The sequence below is a fragment of the Mastigoproctus giganteus genome, chromosome 12, assembly GCF_048544385.1.
Source record: "Mastigoproctus giganteus isolate SK-2022 chromosome 12, ASM4854438v1, whole genome shotgun sequence".
Classification (NCBI taxonomy): Eukaryota; Metazoa; Arthropoda; class Arachnida; order Uropygi; family Thelyphonidae; genus Mastigoproctus; species Mastigoproctus giganteus.
In genome coordinates, this window is record NC_143586.1 from 176,329,115 (window position 1) to 176,349,481 (window position 20,367).

Genomic DNA, 20,367 nt, shown 5'->3' on the forward strand with positions numbered 1-20,367 from the left:
CTTAGTGTTCGCCGGAGATGCAAAAATCTTGGCCAACACGGTAATAACCTCGTACCCAGATTTAGATGGATATAGCATTCTGAAGGACACACAATAGTATCTGTTTTGATAAGGGAAAATTGTGTTTAATTAGCTTCATAGGCTATTTTGAAACAGTTACTCATGAGCTGGATGTAAGGAACAATTTTAACATAGTTTATTTGGATTTTAGTACAGTAATAGCTGTTTTTGTGCAAAGAAGACTAATCTTATGCTGCACTATAATAATAATAAAAATTTAAATAAATAATAAAAGAAAAGGAAATACACTGAGTGATCACTGAATTATGACCACCCCTATGAAAACTGAATGTGACCTGTGTGCAGTTAGTCAACCTACATAGCATAGTTAAGGTGTCAGTGGTTCAATAAGTAGTAAAATTCCGAGCGTGATGGGTAAAAGGAAGGATTTATCAGACTTTGATAAAGGACAGATTGTGGGAGCTTGACGAGCTGGTCCTATCACTATTAACAAATATTACAGTTTTGCTGTCATTGGATTAGATAAACTATGTTGTTGTTATCTTGAAAATTATATTCAGAGGTATCTTTACAATTATGAATCTATTTTCTCTTGAAAAATACACCAATATTGTGATGTTGTTGTTGTTATTTGGTTTTTTAGGAGCATTAGCAACTAAGGCCATATTGCTCCGGGATATGCAGTGGTCATTCCTTGACTTTTCTGCATCTTCCGTATTTGGTGGTGACGGGCTCGAACCCCCAGTCTAATCAAGAAGTGTATGCTACGCACTGCTGCTCCTTCCCACCTGGCTACGGAGGCGCCTCCAATATTGTGATATTTTCTTTGAAACAATATTGTATCATAAGCCTGTGTATAGTACAGATTTCTTAACATGTATATAAATGTAGAAACTTTCCTGTAAGCATATGTCCTTTCTATAAATATGAGTTTTAAGCTAATTACTGTCCACAAATGTTTAGATTTAAAAAAAATATTTCATTTGCTTATAGTTCTAAAATATATTTTAGCTTGTTATCCATCAAGTTAAATGTTCTGCTGATTAGATACTGACCAGTAGGCCATCATCTTGTTGATGGGGGAGGGTTTAAAATATTACGAATTATAATAGAATATGCTCTATTATAATACATAGTACATTTTCTAGAAGGGATAAGGAGGTGATTATTCCCTTGTATAAGGCAATGGTTAGGCCACACCTTGAGTACTCTATACAGGTCTGGAGGCCTCATTTTAAGAAGGATGTAGAGCTGTTGGAATGAGTACAGAGAAGGGGCAACAAGATTAGTGAATGGAACAAAGGGTTGCTCTTACAAAGAAAGGCTTAAGTTTTGCAAATTACAGTGTCTGGAGACTAGGCACCTGTGAAGTGATCTGATTGAGGTGTATAAAGCCTTGAATGGTTGGAGCATGCTCAATGCTGATGGGATTCTTCCTCTTGCTCAGAATAATTGCCAGAAAGGGAATAAATTTAAATTGAAGAAAGACAGTTGTAGGATAGATGTGCAGAAGTTTACCTTTAGCCAGCGGGTGGTTGATTACTGTAACAATCTTCCATCTGTCTTAGAAGTTGATAACTTAAATAGATTCAAGGCAGAACTAGACAAACATTTGGAGTGAGTGGATAGGTGAAATTAGAAGTTTTTTTTTTTTTTTTTTGGCTGATGCTATATAAGCTTGCTTTCTTGCATCATGTGCCTATGCTAACATATTCTATGAATGCCAAATATTGGCATTCATAAAATATGTCAAACTGTCAAATATATTTCTGAAAGGGGAAGCTGAAATTCTCAATCCCATTGGAAGTCCATATATCTGTTTATATATATCCACACCGAATCTAAAATGCTTTTCTTTTCTTTGTTTTTAATAGAAAACATGTTAACTTTTAAGATATTTTCAACATTAAGAGTAATGTCCTGCATAAATAATTTGTGTAGCTTTATTAAAAAATGTACTCCACATCCATACTAGAGTAAAATATTTCATGAGAGGCAAAATAATAGTAACAAAAAAGAAGATAAATTGTGATATCTGAATACCTTTAAGATACTATTGAATGAAAATATATGGCATATTACTCCTCAGTCCAATACACTGTAATGTGTGCAAGCTTATTTCTTTGTTACTTCTAAGTTTCTTAAATAATTACCTACCTACCTACCTGATTTTTAATACTATTTAATAAAAAGTTATTATCGATAACATAGGTGTCTTGGTCTAGTAATGCTGTGTGATACCACCCTTGGGTAGTGGAGAATGAAAAAGACCTGGAGAACGAAAAAGACCCCAAAAGTTGAATCTGTCAAGCATTTGATATCTTTTGATTATGATATCTTCAGCTTGCTGTAAACATTAGCATTAATGCAGATAAATGAACCACTTGGTGGCAGTGATCACAGTGTGCTGAAGTGGGAGTTACTCAAAGAGGTAACTACCATTAGGGGTAAAGGGAAGGGGTATTGCTTTCGTAAAGGCGACTACAATGGACTGAGACAGTATTTAAATTCTATACAGTGGGATCAACTGATGATATTGCCAACAGCAAATTCAAAATGGGAAGCATTCAAAGAACTTATCGTGGAAGCTACTAGGCTTTACATACCAACTAAGAAATATTGTTCAAGGTTTAGGCCTAAATGGTTGTCAGATGAACTAATGAGGCATATGGCAGAGAAGAAAAATGCATGGGATACATACAAATTAACACGTGACACGGATGCCTATGATAGATACAAGTTGATCTGTAACCAAGTTACAAAGGAGGTTAGGCAGGCGAAGGCAGATTACGAGAGATCCTTGGCAAGGGATGCGAAGAAAATCAGCAAAGAGTTCTTTACTTATGTAAACTCTAGAAGGAAGGGGATGAATCAGATTGGTCCACTTGAGATCGATGGGTCAACTGTTGATGACCCTGCTCGGGTAGCTAACAAACTAAATGAATATTTTGCATCGACATTCACACATGAGGAGTTATTCAGCGAGGGGAATGCCAGAGGTGTATTCAACTCTAGCAGTAAGCTAGAGAATCTTGTAATAACTGAGAGCAAAGTGGAGGAGAAATTGTTGAAGATAAACACAAGAAAGGCACCTGGGGTGGATGGGATCTATCCAGTTATATTAAAGGAGGCAGCAAAGGAGGTAAGCAAACCCTTAGCCATAATTATGAGAGCTTCCTTGGACTCAGGGGAGGTACCCATTGACTGGAGATGTGCAAATGTGACCCCAATTCACAAAGGGGGATCAAAGGCTGACACAAGTAATTATAGACCTGTGAGTTTAACTTCTGTTCCCGGAAAATTAATGGAGGCACTGGTGAAAGAAGCACTGCAGGATCATCTAGACAAGACTTCAGTTATAGCTAGGACACAGCATGGTTTTGTTAAGGGGAAGTCTTGCCTGACCAATTTGATTGGATACTATGATGCAGTCACAAAAGAACTGGATGCAGGGAATAACTTTGATATTATATACTTGGATCTTAGAAAGGCTTTTGATACTGTTGCACATGGAAGACTGCTGCACAAATTGGAGCAGTGTGGCATTGGAGGCAAGTTGCTGCTATGGATAAAGGGGTGGTTGAGGGGGAGAAGACAGAGAGTGGTAATCAATGGACACTGCTCATCGTGGACTAATGTTATTAGTGGAGTCCCTCAGGGTTCAGTATTGGGGCCTTTATTGTTTTCTGTATTTATAAATGATATTGATGATGGTATATCAGGCTTAATGTCCAAGTTTGCAGACGATACAAAGGTTGGCAGGGTTGTCAAGGACACTACTGACACTATGCTGCTGCAACAGGATTTGGAAAGGTTGAGCAGATGGGCTTCGAGGTGGCAAATGAAGTTTAACATTGACAAATGTAAAGTACTACATATGGGAAACAGCAACCCCAGAGCAACGTATCAACTCTGTGGTACTACACTGACAGTGGTAGAGAATGAAAGGGACCTGGGGGTGGTGGTGCAGGCAGATATGAAGTTCTCTGAGCAGTGCAGACGAGCTGCAAGAGTAGCTCATGGTGTATTGTCAATGATATATAGAAATTTTTCTAGCAGGGATAAGGAGGTGATTATTCCCTTGTATAAGGCAATGGTCAGGCCACACCTAGAGTACTGTATACAGGCCTGGAGGCCTCATTTCAGGAAGGATGTAGAGCTGCTGGAACGAGTACAGAGAAGGGCAACTAGATTGGTGAATGGGACAAAGGGGTTCTCTTACGAAGAAAGGCTTAAGTTTTGCAAATTACAGTGTCTGGAAACTAGGCACCAGCGGGGTGATCTGATAGAGGTGTACAAAGCCTTGAATGGTTTGAGCATGCTCAATGCTGATGGGATTCTTCCTCTAGCTCAGAAAAATCACCTGAGAGGGCATAAATTCAAATTGAGGAAAGACAGATGTAGGATAGATGTGCGGAAATTTGCCTTTAGCCAGCGGGTGGTTGGTGGGTGGAACAGACTTCCATCCCTTGTCGTGGAAGTTGATAGCCTAAATAAGTTTAAGGCTCAGCTGGACAGGTATTTCGAACGAACAGAGGGGTGAAGTGGAAGTGGTTATTTTTATTTATTTATGTTACTTTTTTTTTTTTTTTTTTTTTTTTTTTTGGCTGATGCTGCATAAGCTTGCTTTCTTGCATCAAATGCCTCTACTAATGCTAATGCTAATTAGTAAAGGTACATGATGCAAGAAAGCAAGCTTATATAGCATCAGCCAAAAAAAAAAAAAAAACCCTTCTAATTTCACCTATCCACTCACTCCAAATGTTTGTCTAGTTCCGCCTTGAATCTATTTAAGTTATCAACTTCTAAGACAGATGGAAGATTGTTACAGTAATCAACCACCCGATGGCTAAAGGTAAACTTCTGCACATCTATCCTACAACTGTCTTTCTTCAATTTAAATTTATTCCCTTTCTGGCAATTATTCTGAGCAAGAGGAAGAATCCCATCAGCATTGAGCATGCTCCAACCATTCAAGGCTTTATACACCTCAATCAGATCACTTCACAGGTGCCTAGTCTCCAGACACTGTAATTTGCAAAACTTAAGCCTTTCTTTGTAAGAGCAACCCTTTGTTCCATTCACTAATCTTGTTGCCCTTCTCTGTACTCATTCCAACAGCTCTACATCTTTCTTAAAATGAGGCCTCCAGACCAGTATACAGTACTCAAGGTGTGGCCTGACCATTGCCTCATACGAGGGGATAATCATCTCCTTATCCCTGCTAGAAAAATTCCTGTATATCATTGACAAGACACCATGAGCTACTCGTGCAGAGCATCTGCATTGCTCAGAAAACTTCAATCTGCCTGCACAATTATCCCCAGGTCCTTTTCATTCTCTACCACTGTCAGTGTAGTACCACACAGTTGCACAGTTGATTTGTTACTCTAGGGTTACTGCTTCCCATATGCTGTACTTTACATTTGTCAATGTTAAACTTCAGTTGCCACCTCTTAGCCCATCTGCTCAACTTTTCAAGATCCTGTTGCAGTAGCGTACTGTTGCAGAATAATATTAGGATGCATATTAATTCTGGTGTTAATAATAGCACTTTCTTCATGCATGTCTATTTTTATAAGAGCAGTTTAGTTTTACTTGTAATTGAGCAGTATGATCCTTCATTTAATATCCTTTATCTGTGATATGGCTGTGACAGGTTTGGCAGATCAGCAGCTTAAATTTATTGCCTTCATTAGAAAAATAAGCCTCAAAGCTAATTAGCCTGGACGTGGTGGTATCTGCAACCAACAAGATCAGCTGATGACGACATATATTAAACTAGCCATACTCAATATTATGACATTGTCAGGAAAAATCGAGGAATGTATGTGGACATCTTAAAGGACAGAAAAATAAACATAATTGGATTGAGTGAATCAAAATAGAAAGGAAATGGGTGTAGAGAGTTACGAGGAGGCTATTACCTATATTGGTCTGGGTGTGATGTAGTGAGGAAGGGTGTAGCCATAATTATAGACCACAGGATTAAGGAAAGGCTACCTAGAGGTGAATAATATCAGTGACAGACTCATGTCAATTAAATTGCATTAATTGACATGAGTAATTGACAGCATTGACATGTATTGACATTGACAGTAATTGACATGAGTAATTGACAGCAAAACATTGAACAATATTATGCACCGCAATTTGGTTGCGAAGAAATGGAGAAGCTGGAGTTTGAGGACAAGCTTGAAGAGAACATCACAGGTGGAGATATAGTTATCATGGGTGACCTGAATGCAAAAGTGGGAGTGGAGAGACAAGGAATAGAATACATTATGGGTCCGCATGGTTGGGGACATAGGAATGATGATGATGGTGACAGGCTGTTGGATTTCTGTTAATGGAACACTTGGTCATAAGAAACACCTGGATCAAGAAGAGAAAGAGTCACAAAGTGACAAGATATGGTTGGGACGGTCAACAGGAATTCCTCCTTGACTATATACTCATGGATAAAGAGCGACACAGAAGACTAGTGGATGTCAAGGTCATTCCTAGTGTCTCCTTGGGTAGTGATCACAAGTTAGTTGTTGGAGTTCTAAGATTCCCTAAATTGAAGAGGATCAAAATAACAAGAGAGAGAAAACTAAGGGTGTGGAAGTTGAAAGAAGAAGAAAAAGGGCGATGTTCAGAAAAGAGTTCAGGAAGGTTGTACCTAAGGCAGTGGTGAATAGCGTGAAATCAGAATGGAAAGCATTCAAAGACTGTATTAGTAGGACTGACAGAGCAGGTTTGTTGAAGGACAAGCAATAGAAGGAGATGGAAAGAAACCCCATGGTGGAATGAAATGATGAGAGATGCTGTGAAATTCAAGAATAATGCATTCAGGGCCTACTTTCAGAACAGAAATGATGAGAATAAAGAGAGATATGAAACCGTTAAGAGAGAGAGGCTAAGAGGATAGTTAACGAGGAGAGAAGACTGTGGTTAGAAGAATGGAGTGAAACTCTACGACAAGATACGTCGTAGAGTGAAACTCTACGACACTGTATGGTATGGCGAGGAATAGAAGAAGAGATGGTGAACAGAGCAAATACTTGATGGATGAGAATGAGAACCTAATAACCAAGGATGAAGAGATAAGAGAAACATGAAAGAAGTATTTTGAAAATCTGTTGAATGTGCAGGACAGCCAGAAAAAGGGACAAAGGCAGGTTGATCATAGAAGAGGGGATGGAAGAGAAAATATGGAGAGAGAGAATAGATAGACTTGATGTGGAATGATGTAGTGCAGACATGAAAATACATCAAGACAGGTAAGTCTGCTGGTATGGATGAGATAAATGGAGAGATGCTGAAGGCTATAGACGAGGCAGGGATAGCACAGACATACAGACTGTTCTGTAAGATCTGGGATGAGAGCCAGGTGCTGAACAACTGGAAAGAAGGTTTGATTATCCTGTTGTTCAAGAAGGGGAACAGGGAAAAGTGTTCCAATTATAGAGGCATCACACTGACATCACATGTGAGTAAGCTGTATGAGAGAGTGTTAGAGTGGAAGATAAGAGGAACGATTGAAAATAGGATGGCCAAAGAACAGCAAGGCTTTAGGCCTGGCAGATCAACGGTGGATCTAATTTTCTAAATCCGGCAACTGATGGAAAAGTGTTATGAACACAATAAAGAATTATGGATGGCATTTTTGGATATAAAGCGTTTGATGCCGTAAAGAGAGAGAAAGTGTGGGAGGTTTTGAGCAACTTGGAGATAGAGGAACATCTTGTGGAGAGAACTGAGAATGTGCACCAATACAGTGAGAAAAGTAAGAACAGTGATGGGGTTGACAGAGAGCTTCAAAATAACATCAGGTTTGAGGCAAGGAGGCATCCTGTCACCACTATTCATATTTGTCGTGAATGATGTGCAATGTAGAGTGGTGGGACAACTTGGACAACACCAAATGAAAGTCATGCTCTTCGCAGATGACTTCTGCATATGGGGAGAGAGCAGGGACAAGTGCAACAGCAAGTTGCACTTGTCCAATGAATTTGGACTGGTTTTCAGTCAGGAGAAGAGTGAAGTAATGGTTCTAAAGAGGAGTGGCGAGCTTAATGGATACATTACAATGGAAGGGAAAGGGCTAAAAATGGTTAATAACTTCAAGTATCTAGAAAGCACCATTACAAAGACTGGAGTGATCGATGAAGAAATAAGTAGAAGGATACAAGCGAGTGGGAATTTCTATAGGCAGACAAGAGCTCTGATCTGGAACAGGAACATAGCACTGAAGTGTAAGAAGACTATATATCAGGCCTATAAAAAGGATGAAAGCAGAATTCAGGGGGCAGAAATGAAATTTGTGAGGCATATAGCTGGAAATACAAGCCACGACAAAATCAGGAATGATGTGATTAGGGAGAGAATTCAGGTTAAAAACTCCAGGACAGGATTGAAAGGTCTCATTTGAAATGGTTCGGACATGTAAAGAGGATGAATGAGAGGCGTTTGCCAAGAAGAATGTTTGATTTACAATTAAGGGACAGAAGACCAAGGGGAGACCAAGAATGAGATGGCAAGACATGATAAAGACCGATGTCATTAAGAGAGGAGGAAACTGGAGTGAAATCAACGACAGAGAGAAGTACACGGACAGGGCATGGTGGTGAGGCTTCATACGTCGACCTGTGGAATAGCAGAATATGACAGATGATAATATCTGTGATAGCAAAATTACACCCATATTCCAAACCACAGGCAACTCTTTGCTAGAGAACTCTCTTGCCAAAAGATTAACTACTGATGTAGGGGTGGAAACAGTATGATTACATGTGAAGATGCCCCATTTTATTTCATGTCATTTGTGATTTCTTCTGTCCAGCTGAAGTATGACATTTGCCTTTTAATTTGGAATTTCTGATGAATTTTTGGAACAATCCATTTTATCACAAAAGCTTTTTTACAATTCAGGTTTCAATATAGCAAAGCAAAGAAAACCTGGTTAATAACACATGGATATTTCTGTTGTGCATTTAGGTTTAGGCCTAAATGGTTGTCAAATGAACTAATGACACTCGTAACAGAGAAGAAAAATGCATGGGATGCATATAAATTATCAAGCGACTCAGAAGCCTATGGCAGATATAAGTTAATCTGTAATCAGGTCACAAAGGAGGTTCGGCAGGCGAAGGCAGATTACGAGAAATCCTTGGCAAAAGATGCTAAGAAAAACAGCAAGGATTTCTTTACTTATATAAACTCTAAAAGGAAGGGGATGAATCTGATTGGTCCACTTGACATCGATGGTTCGACTGTTGATGATCCTGCTCAGATAGCAAACAAACTGAATGAGTATTTTGCATCTACATTCACACATGAGGAATTATTAAGGTTTGAAAATGGCAGAAGGTTATCAAATTGTAGCAAGATACTTAATGATTTTGAAATAACTGAGAGCAAAGTGGAAGAGAAACTGTTGAAGTTAAACGTAAGAAAAGCACCTGGGGTGGATGGGATCTATCCAGTTATATTAAAGGAGGCGGCAAAGCAACTAAGCAAACCCTTAGCCATAATTATGAGAGCATCCTTGGACTCAGGGGAGGTTCCCACGGACTGGAGATGTGCAAATGTATCCCCAATTCACAAAGGGGGATCGAAGGGTGACACAAGTAACTACAGACCAGTTAGTTTAACTTCTGTTCCTGGTAAAATAATGGAGTCGCTGGTTAAAGATGCATTGCAGGATCATCTAGACAAGACTGCAGCAATAATTCAGACACAGCATGGGTTTGTTAAGGGAAAGTCTTGTCTGACAAATTTGATAGGATATTATGATGTGGTTACAAAGGAACTGGATGCAAAAAATAATTTTGATATCATATATTTGGATTTCAGGAAAGCTTTTGACACTGTTGCGCATGGAAGACTATTGTACAAATTGGAGCAGAATGGTATTAAGGGTAAGTTGCTACAATGGATAAAAGGATGGTTAAGTGCGAGAAGACAGAGGGTGGTAATCAATGGGTGCTGCTCTTCTTGGACTAATGTTATTAGTGGAGTCCCACAGGGTTCGGTGTTAGGTCCTCTGTTGTTTTGTATATTTATCAATGATATTGATGAAGGTATATCAGGCTTAATGTCGAAGTTTGCAGATGATACAAAGGTTGGCAGGGTTGTTAATGGCAGTGTGCTACTGCAACAGGATCTAGATAATTTGGGCAGATGGGCTAAGTGGCAACTGAAGTTTAACCTTGACAAATGCAAAGTACTGCATATGGGTAGAAGTAACCCCAGAGAAACGTACCAACTGTGTGGTACTACCCTTAAGGTGGTAGAAAATGAAAAAGACCTGGGAGTAATTGTGCAGGCAGATATGAAGTTCTCTGAACAATGCAGACAGGCTGCCAGGGCAGGTCATGGGGTTTTGTCAATGATATATAGGAATTTTGCTAGCAGGGAAAAGGAGGTGATTATCCCTCTGTATAAGGCAATGGTCAGGCCACGCCTTGAGTACTGCGTACAGGTCTGGAGGCCTCATTTTAGGAAGGATGTAGATTTACTTGAACGTGTACAGAGAAGGGCAACAAGATTGGTGAGGGGAATGAAGGGATCCTCTTACCAAGAGAGGCTTAAGTTCTGCAAATTGCAGTGGCTGGAGACTAGGCACCTGCGAGGTGATATGATTGAGGTATATAAGGCCTTGAATGGGTTGAGCACGCTGAATTCTGATGGGATCCTTCCACTTGTTCAGGTTACGAACCTAAGGGGGCATAAATTCAAATTAAGAAAAGACAGATGTAGAATAGATGTGCGGAAATTTGCCTTTAGCCAGCGGGTGGTTAATTGCTGGAACAAACTTCCATCTGTCGTTGTGGAAGTTGATAGGTTGAATAAATTTAAGGAGGAACTGGACCTGGACAGGCATTTGGAGGGAATGGTGTGATTTTTTTTTTTTTTTTTTTGGCTGATGCTGCATAAGCTCATACATTTGCTTTCTTGCATCACATGCCACTACTACTACTACTATTTCTAGGTCACATACGGGCAAACTATGGAATGACCCAATGTGTGAGACATTCTTTCAAGAAACTAATATTAAGTATGGCAACAAAATATTTTTGTAACAATTAAGAATATTCAAAAGTGTTAGTTACTGAGGCACTCTTGATGACTAAACCAGGTGGGCTCAACAAAGGGTGATAAACAGAATGGAGGAGGCAAAAAAATTGTCTTTACAGTGTTTCTCTAAGGCATGATATTAATGCTGATTAAAAAATGCCTCTTGCATTCTGTTCATCACTCTTCAGAGTCCAAAATTTCCTGGAAAAAATGCCCTTTTTTCCCTAAGAAATTCAGAGTATAAGCTTAATTTTTTTTTCCCATAAGACTATAAATGATTTAATCATACTTTGAAGAAATTACTATAAAAAATTCTTTCCTATTATAACTTCTTTTTGGCATTTTTTTTTTCCAAATTCAACCCAAATAAACAAATGAAAGCAGAGATACTAGTAAGTCACAAAAAATCACTGTAATTGGAAATTCATGCAGCACCTGGGGCCTCTCAAAAATCTGCAATGCAATTAATATTATTGCAGTCAGTAGAACTAATTAATTAAGTTTCTCTTAAGATATAAAAGCATTAAATTACTAAATTTCAGTTGGACATGCACTAAACTTCAGAATACATTGAAGGAGCAGTAGTAAAAAAATATATATAAAACTTCACGAATAGGCACCAACCACAACACTTTTTGCTTCTTTTTAGGCATGTCAGCATGTATGTGCAAAGCACACTGTTCCAGCTGTCTGTCTGTATATAATAATTCAACTCTAAATATGGAAGGATGGATAGATTTTCAAGAAATTTTATATTTAGCTCTTTTAGAAAGGTTTGTCAAGCCATCCCTCCAAAATTTCATTAGCATCAGACCACTAGAAATCTGGAAATTTATTATTTCTTTGTTCAACCATCCACATGTAATAACCCATATCCTAATAGATGGATTTTCGTGAGAATTTTATATTTGGCACTTTTAGTAGTAAAAGATTCAGGCTTGCTTTGATTTTCTATATTGAAACTTGAATTTTTAAAAACGATTTCATGATAAAAATGGATAGTTCCAAAAATTGTGTAATTCAGAAATTCCAGATTAAAAGGCAAATGTCATATTTCAGCTGGAAAAATTTCATTAACTATAAACAATAACTGTAAACAGATACATACAAATGCTACCCAGAAGAAGAAAAATAAGAAAGACAAAAAATGCAAGAAGAAAAGAAATAAGTCAAGTCTTTCCACGTTTCATTAAAATCACACCATAAACAAAAATAAATAATAATCTGGCAATTATTATTTCATTTTCTTATTTTTTGTGCACATCACATCATCATCATCATCCATTTTCAATCCACTGCAGGATGAAGGCCTCTCCAGCAACTTTCCAGTTCCTCCTGTTTTGAGCACTGGCCATCCATTTATTACCCATAAATTCATGAATTTCATCTATCCATCTCCGCCTTTGTCTTCCAGGTTTTCTTCTAGCTCCTCTTGGGTACCATTCTGTTATTTTCTTAGTCCATCTATCATGATGTCTTCGAGCTATGTGTCCTGCCCAAGACCATTTTAGTTCTTTAGTTTTTATAAGAATGTCCTTTACTTGAGTTTGCTGCCTAATCCATGTTTCTCTTCTTATCTAACGGTCTTTCCCAATATAATTCGTTCCATTCTTCGCTGTGTAGTTCTCAGCTTCTCTTCCATTCTTTTGGTGAGTGCCCAAGTTTCACTTCCATAAGTCACGGTGGGGAGTATACATTGGTTCATTATTTTACATTTCAGACAAACTGGGATATTGCTCTTCAGTATGTGACTATATTTCCTGAATGCTATCCATCCAAAATTTATTCTTCTCTTGACTTCCAGCCATTTATCATTATTACAGCTAATAACTTGTCCCAGATAAGTATATGATTCCACCTTTTCAATTACTGCTCCTTCAATCATTATTTCCCTTTCTGTGGCATACTTGTTCATCATTACTTTTGTTTTAGCCATATTCATCTTTAGTCCAAAATCCTTACTAACTGTGCATAACTGATTAAGATTTTACACTAATTCTTTGGGATCATGGCTTATGACCACAATGTCATCTGCAAATCGTAAATGGTTTACGTACTCTCTGTTCACATTGACTCCTTTCTGCGACCAGTCTAATCTTCTGAAAGCTTCCTCAAGGGTAGCAGTAAACAACTTTGGAGATGTTGTGTTTCCTTGTCGAACTCCTTTCTCAATTTTAAATTTGCTACTGTCTTTGTCTAGTCTAATAAAGGAGGTAGCATTCTCATATATTTTCTTCAAAATCATAATATATGGGATATCTATGCCTTGTCTTTCCAGTGCCCAAAACATTGCCTTATGGTGTATGGAGTCAAATGCCTTTTCATAATCCACAAATGCCAGTCATAATGGTGTTTATATTCATTTCCTTTCTCCATTAGCTGTGATATTACGTGAAGGTGATCCATAGTTGACAATCCTGTCCTAAAGCCAGCTTGCTCTTTCGGTTGATTCTCATCAAGTATTCTTTCTAATTCGTTAGTAATGACCCTTGTGAACAACTTGTAGATGTGGGATAACAAGTTAATTGGTCTATAATTTCCAATTTCTGATTTATCTCTTTTCTTATGCAGCAAATCTATGATTGCATTATTCCACTGCTTAGGCGTCACACCTTTTCTAATGCACTTTGTGAAGACCCTTTCCAGTTTTTGTGTTATGTCTCTTCCTCCCAATTTTAACGACTCTACAGTAACTTCATCTTCCCCCCGGGGCTTTCTGATTCTTCATTTTCTTCAATGCATGTTCTACCTCATCAGGAAGAATATTGGGTATGTCGTATGTGTTGCTACTTTGCAATCCATCTTCCCCACTGCTGGCATCATTCCCTCGCTCCTTGTATAATTCTCTATAGTAGCCTTCTGCTATTTGAATTATGCATTCTCTGCTGTTTATAAGTACACCATCACTATTCTTCAGTTTCAGCATCATTTGTCTTTCTGCTCATGGCTGCTGATTTAAATCCTTTGTTTTCCTTTAATGTTTTCTACTTTTCTTGTGTTAAATCTTCTTATGTCCTCTCTGAGTCTCTTTCTAATGGCTTTGCATAACTCAGTATACTCAATTTTTTCCTTTTCAGTGTTTATCTTGCTCTTCATTTTTTGCCTTCAGTTCATCATAACAAGTGTTTCTTGACTAATTTTTTCTTCTTTGGATTTCTTTTTACCTATAGGTTTCTTGGACTTTATCACTTTCAGAAAGTTGTAATATTCCTTGTCGATATCTTGGTCCTGAGTAGTCTGCAGAAGCTCAAACTTGTTCTTAAGTTCCAGTACATACTGCTTTTTCTCCTCTTCTGTTATCTCAAAGACCTTTGTATTATTTACTCGAGTCAGTTTTTTCCTTTCCTTTCCTTTCCTACATCTATATCAAGTGTACATCTTACCATTCTGTGATCACTTCCAACATTTACCTTATTCAGGACGATAACATCATTCACAATATATCTTCTGTTAGTGAGGATGAAGTTGATTTCATTAGTTGTTAATCCATTTGGACTCTTCCATGTCCACTTTCTGTTCACCTTTTTCTTGAAAAGTGTTCATTACTGACAATCCTTGAGATTCTGCAAATTCCACAAGTCTATACATCTTTCACCTCTTTCATTTCTTTCACCAATTACAAAATTTCCCGTAGTTCCCCTTTCTTAACTGTTTTGTCTTTTTCCAACCTTAGCATTGAAGTCCCCCATAATAATAGTGTAGTGGGTTTTCTGCTCATCTAGAAGACTCAATTTCGGTGTACATTTTGTGAACCTCTTCATCATCATGTTGGTGCATAAATCATTATAACCTTTAGCTTGTACCTCATAGAAATCTTGAGTATTAGTCTTGACACCCTTGGTGATGTACTTTTTTTTTTTTTTTTTTTGTTTGGTGTACTTGGTGATGCACATCACAGGTTTTTCATATATACTACATTTGTTCCTGAAACCCTGGATGAAAATGTTGACATGCACAAAACTTTGTTGTATGTCCATGCTTTATGGACAATGCTTATTGCTGTAGCTGGAGGAATGAATGGGTTTAATGGAATGTTCTCATTCTCAGATTGTGTGAAAGGCATTGCCTTTTTTTGCTTATTATCCTCGGGGACTCACATCTGGTGAGTATGGGCTTGGCACACCCAGGTTCCTGAACTGGATATCATCATTCTTCTCTTTCTTGGTGATTCCCTTCTAGTTTTCTCTCTCTCTCTCTCTCACTCTCTCTCTCTCACTCACTCACTCTCTCTCAGGGTAACTCGGGGAATTTTTTTTTTTTGGCTTGTGCAGCATAAGCCTTAGGTTTCCTTGCACCATATAGCTAATAATAATAATACATTAATCATGAATTATTACTATTTGCTTATTATATTAATCACAGTAGAAATGTTAAATACATATAATATTTCAGCTGGTATTAAAATTCAGGAAGAACTAGTGTAAACTACATTACGAAATTTTTGGACAGTATATTATGATTGTTTAATTTATTAAATTACACAGAATACATGATGCATTTCATATGGTGCTGATTAGAAAGCTTACCAAACATGGGGTAAGTATTATGTTGCGGGGGGGGGGGTATGTGCAACTTGAAGTGAACACAGTTACTTTTATATTGTTAATTAATAAATTATATTAAAATTTAGTAATTAATTGGTAACAAGATAATGAGGTATTTATTTTCACTTCCATTGGTCACAGAAAAATAAAAAATTCAATTAATTTAAGAAAGGCGCCTCTGTAGCCAGGTGGGCAGGAGCAGCAGTGCGTAGCACATGCTTCTTGATTAGACCGATGTTCGAGCCCGTGACCACCAAATATGGAGGATGCAGAAAGGTCAGGGAATGACCACCGCATATCCCTGGAGCAATATGGCATTAGTTGCTAATGCTCCTAAAAACCAAATAACAACAACAACAATTTAAGAAATAAAAATCTAACGTGACTGAAATTTAATGTGCTATGTATATTAGCTAACTTTTTTTTATATGTGTGTATGTATGTGTGTGTGTGTGTGTGTGTGTGTGTATATATATATATACACACAGTTGGACCTCTATATAATGAAATCAATCGTTCCCTTAAAAAAATTCGTTGTACAGAAATTTCATTATAAAGAAATATCACCTTTTCTACAATGAAAAATGCTGTAAATTCAGAAATATAGTAAAAGATGGGAAAGAAGTGGGAATGAATACATTTTCTAACATTTTAAAACAAATTGTTTTAAAATGTTAAGAAATGACATACATATTAAGAAATGACTACTTACATGATATAAACACTCAGATATATTTTCTGTTACATTTTCTTCCCACTGAAGGCCTTGATGCAAAGTTTCAAATGTTGCCAACATTTGTTTAGAAGGTTTAATATTGCCCTCATTTTCATCCAACTCATTGTCAATATTGTCACTAGTTCTTTCAATATGTTCCAAAATGTTGGAGTCACTCGGATATTCAGCCACTATGACATCGTTATCAACTCCTAAAAATTCTTCAAGAACAATTTCTCCACTGATCAAACCTCGCTTGGAACTCTTCCCAAGATTGCTCAATATCTTCTAGTAGTTCATCCCTTCATCTCTGTTAATTAGCAAAACCTGTTTTCGCAAAACAATTCTTAATCGTTGTTTCCATCACATCTTGACTCCACACTTTTGCCAACTCTGATATGCACATCCACAAATCTATAATAGAATCTCCACTGATCTTGGTTGGTTTCTATTCTCAGTATAATTTTTTTTCAGTATGTGCCTTTGGTAGTGCATTTTCAAATTCTTGATAATGCCTTGGTCCATTGGCTGCAGTTAAGACGAATTATTCAGAAGAAAGAAAACAAGCTTCACACTTGTAAGTTTCAGAATTACCGAGTGAAGGTGGGCAGGGCAGTTGTCGACAATCAATGTGATTTTTCTGTTTTCTTTTGGCATCTTTCTATCGAAATTTAAAATCCACTGCTCAAAAATTGTTTGTCATTTAAGGTTTATTGTTGTAGTCGTAGTCCAACTCTAATGACTTTACTTGTTTGAAACATCAGGATTATTTACTTTTGCCTATTACCAAAAGCTTCACTTTTTCATTACCAGCCATATTTGCAACTAAGAGTGTAATTCTCTCCTTACTATTTCTACCACTTAAACATTTATCACCTTCAAAAGTCAGTGTCTTGTTTGGCAAACATTTAAAAAATAGACATATTTCTTCAACATTGAATATGTCAAAATTTTTTTTTTCAAAACTGTTTCTTTCCAATGGGTATAGTCTTCTTCAATTGCAACTCCACTTTCATCAGAAATAACTTTTTCGAGCAAGCCATGACACTTTTTAAATTTGTCCAGCCAACCATAAATGGCTTGGAATGTTTTGTGCTCCAGAAAAGATGCATACTCCACAGCCTTTTCTTTTATTAATATCTTTGATATCGGCATGTTTTGGTCTCGAATAAACTTCATCCACTGCTTCATCTACATCTTCTCAAAGGCATAATTTCACATGCTTCCGACTGGGTCACATTTCCTCAAACAATTTGAGAATCAAAACAGGGTTTTTCAGAATGGTTAACACACTACTGGCAAGGACATCAAATTTTAAAGTGATTTCTTTTTTTTAATGCCACGATCTACACTATTAAGCACTTCCACGTTTTTTGCACTACACTCAAGGATTTCCTCTTAGACACTGTAAGGTTACTTGCGCAGCAGTCAAAACAAAGCTGAAATTAGGGACCACTTGTAGTTACCATGTAAACAGAGACAGGTGAAATTTAGTGAAAGTGTGGACAACTCATTTCTTCGAAACAACAGATGAATTTTGAGATAAAGGAAAATATCTCTCCTAATTCTCTAATAGGATGCTTACAGTAGAAAATAGGTTGACCAGAGCCAATTCCTGCGTCGGGAATATGTCCTAATCTTTGGCTGTGGACAGCTGACCAGCGGGACTTCTCAGCATAGTAGTGTATAAGTTGTATAGATTTTACTTCTTTTTAGCCATTGCTGACCCACTACTGGGCAAAGGCCTCTCCCAAACTTTTCCATCTTTTTCTATCCATGCTGTGGTTGGCCAGTTTCCCTCTGCAGGGTTTTACAGGCACCATTAAATTGTAAAATGTTTTAGCTCTTAATTCGTGGAATTAAATTTTAGCTATTAAAAACTAAAGGGATTAATGCTTAATCCTTTTAACTCTTAATTCGTGCTTTCTACAGCATTAGCTTTATTGCCTAAAGGCCAGAGGTGTGAACAATGTGTACCCAGGTCTCTCAAAATCAGTTCGTTATATGGAAATTTTCTTCGTTATATGGAAACTATTTTTAATATAATGACCAGGGGGAAATCAAAAAAGTTCACTACATAGAAAATTTCGCTATATGGAAGTTCGTTAAAGAGAGGTCCGACTGTGTATATATATATCTACCACTTATTGATTCAAACTTTACATTCAAATTATTACATATAATGTATTAGCATACCAACTACTGCAGCAATGTCTTTTATTGATCCTCTCCTCTTTTTGGGACCTTGGGCATTGTCTATAATGGAATTACTCAAAACAGATACTATCTGCACTTCCAATTCTCCTCGGTATTTCTGAACATTTTTGTCAGTCTTTCCTTTCAGAGGGTACCACCTTAAAAAATTAAAGAGAAGTTAGATTGGTATAATTTATAATTTTAAAGTAGTTGAGCAACTTGCAAGATTATGGAGGAATCAATATTATCTATTAGAAGTATTTGTGGTTAAAGGTATTTACTTCTAATGGACATAGTAATCATGAAGTTAACTTAGAAAAATATGGAAAAAATAAACACTGCACTATGTGCAGTTTAAAAGAAAATTTATTACTTCATTAAACTCTTCTGCAAGTTTTTATAATTTATTAACTTATTAAACTCCCCTGCAGGTTGTTATTAGCTTTTTTTTTAATGTTAACCACAAACATGAAAGGTACTTTTACAAAGTACTCTACTATTGTACATGGGTTGAGTCCCAAGAAGACAGAAGATACTTATTGACACTGGACTCAAATTTTTGTGGAGTGTAATTTTAAGAAAATATATAAAGAAGATAGTTTCAAAGGGAGGAAATAGAAGGTCTGATATATATACACTGAAAAGCACTGGACCACGTTGTGTAGACCTAAGGCAGTAAAATAAAATTTAATCAATTAAATAAGATAAATGCTCTGATGAGCTTATAGAACTGCATTTTTAATTTGAAAATTACAGCAGAGAGAGAGAGAGAGAGAGAGAGAGAGAGAGAATTAAAATACATTGGCCATATTAACAATTGAGAAGTACAATTCTCAATGAGGATTTTATGATTTGTCTGTTCATCCTTTTTGTTTAACATGCTATTCCTGGTCTTTTTCTTGTGGCTTAAATTAAAAAAAAGTTTAATTTAAGAAGTGCTTTTTTCATTGGAAAACATTGTCTAATATTGCTCTGCAGTTCATGATCCAAAAGCTAGACACATGCAGACTACATTTTTAATTGGGCTACATTTTTGGCACTGAGCATATCTGGGTAATGCCTTATGCTTGTCCCAGTAGAAACTGTCCTTTATGCCCACAAAGAATACTGATAAAATCTTACTCCTTTCTAGAAACTTCCTTTTCTTTAGAAGAATTACCATGGAACTCTGCCCTAGCTTCAACATATATGAGACAACTCCCACCTTCTTTAAACCTGCTTATCTGAAAGTTCACACTGGTAATGAAAGAATAACAGGAACTGTGATGAGTTGTTTAAGGTTCGATAACAAGTAAGTGCATTGTTCTGTACTGACATTTTATTTAGGAAGCATATGAGTAAGTGTTTGTTTATTTGTCCTTCAGATATGTGCAATAAAATATTGTTTCTCAAAATTCATTCTCTACAACCTATGGTCTGTAAAATATAGTGGACAGTAACTTCACAGAAACAATGTAGTGTACATCTTATCTCCTTGCACACAGAAACCACAAGAAATAGTTGTCTTTGCTATGGGGCAAAGAGTTGCTGTAAGTGTTGTCCTTATTGAAGGTAAGGCAACATTGTTGAGAGTTGTCAAAATTTCTGGGTATTATAACTTGACTTGAAACTATATTCACTAGTGGTTTTAACATATTCACTATCAAGTGCAAGCTATGAGATAACAGATATTAAAGACTTACTAAGAGTGTGAAAACAGACATTCTCTGACCCAAAAGTAATAATACAATATTTCAATGCTTTTTTCAGTATTTCTCCAATTTGGACTTCTGCTAGTATATCAACTATGACCCTAATGTGCTCTTGCAAACAGTGGATAATAAAGTG

At 37.0% G+C, this 20,367-nt stretch overlaps 1 protein-coding gene across 1 annotated transcript in view; it reads right to left on the bottom strand.

Annotated features, from left to right (window-relative positions):
• Rip11 (Rab11 interacting protein) overlaps positions 1-20,367 on the bottom strand; it is a 175,569-nt gene that overhangs the window by 74,195 nt on the left and 81,007 nt on the right. The window contains exon 5 of the mRNA XM_090386503.1: positions 18,541-18,698. Within this exon, the coding sequence (XP_090242629.1) occupies positions 18,541-18,698 (158 nt within the window). The remainder of the gene's footprint in view (positions 1-18,540; positions 18,699-20,367) is intronic.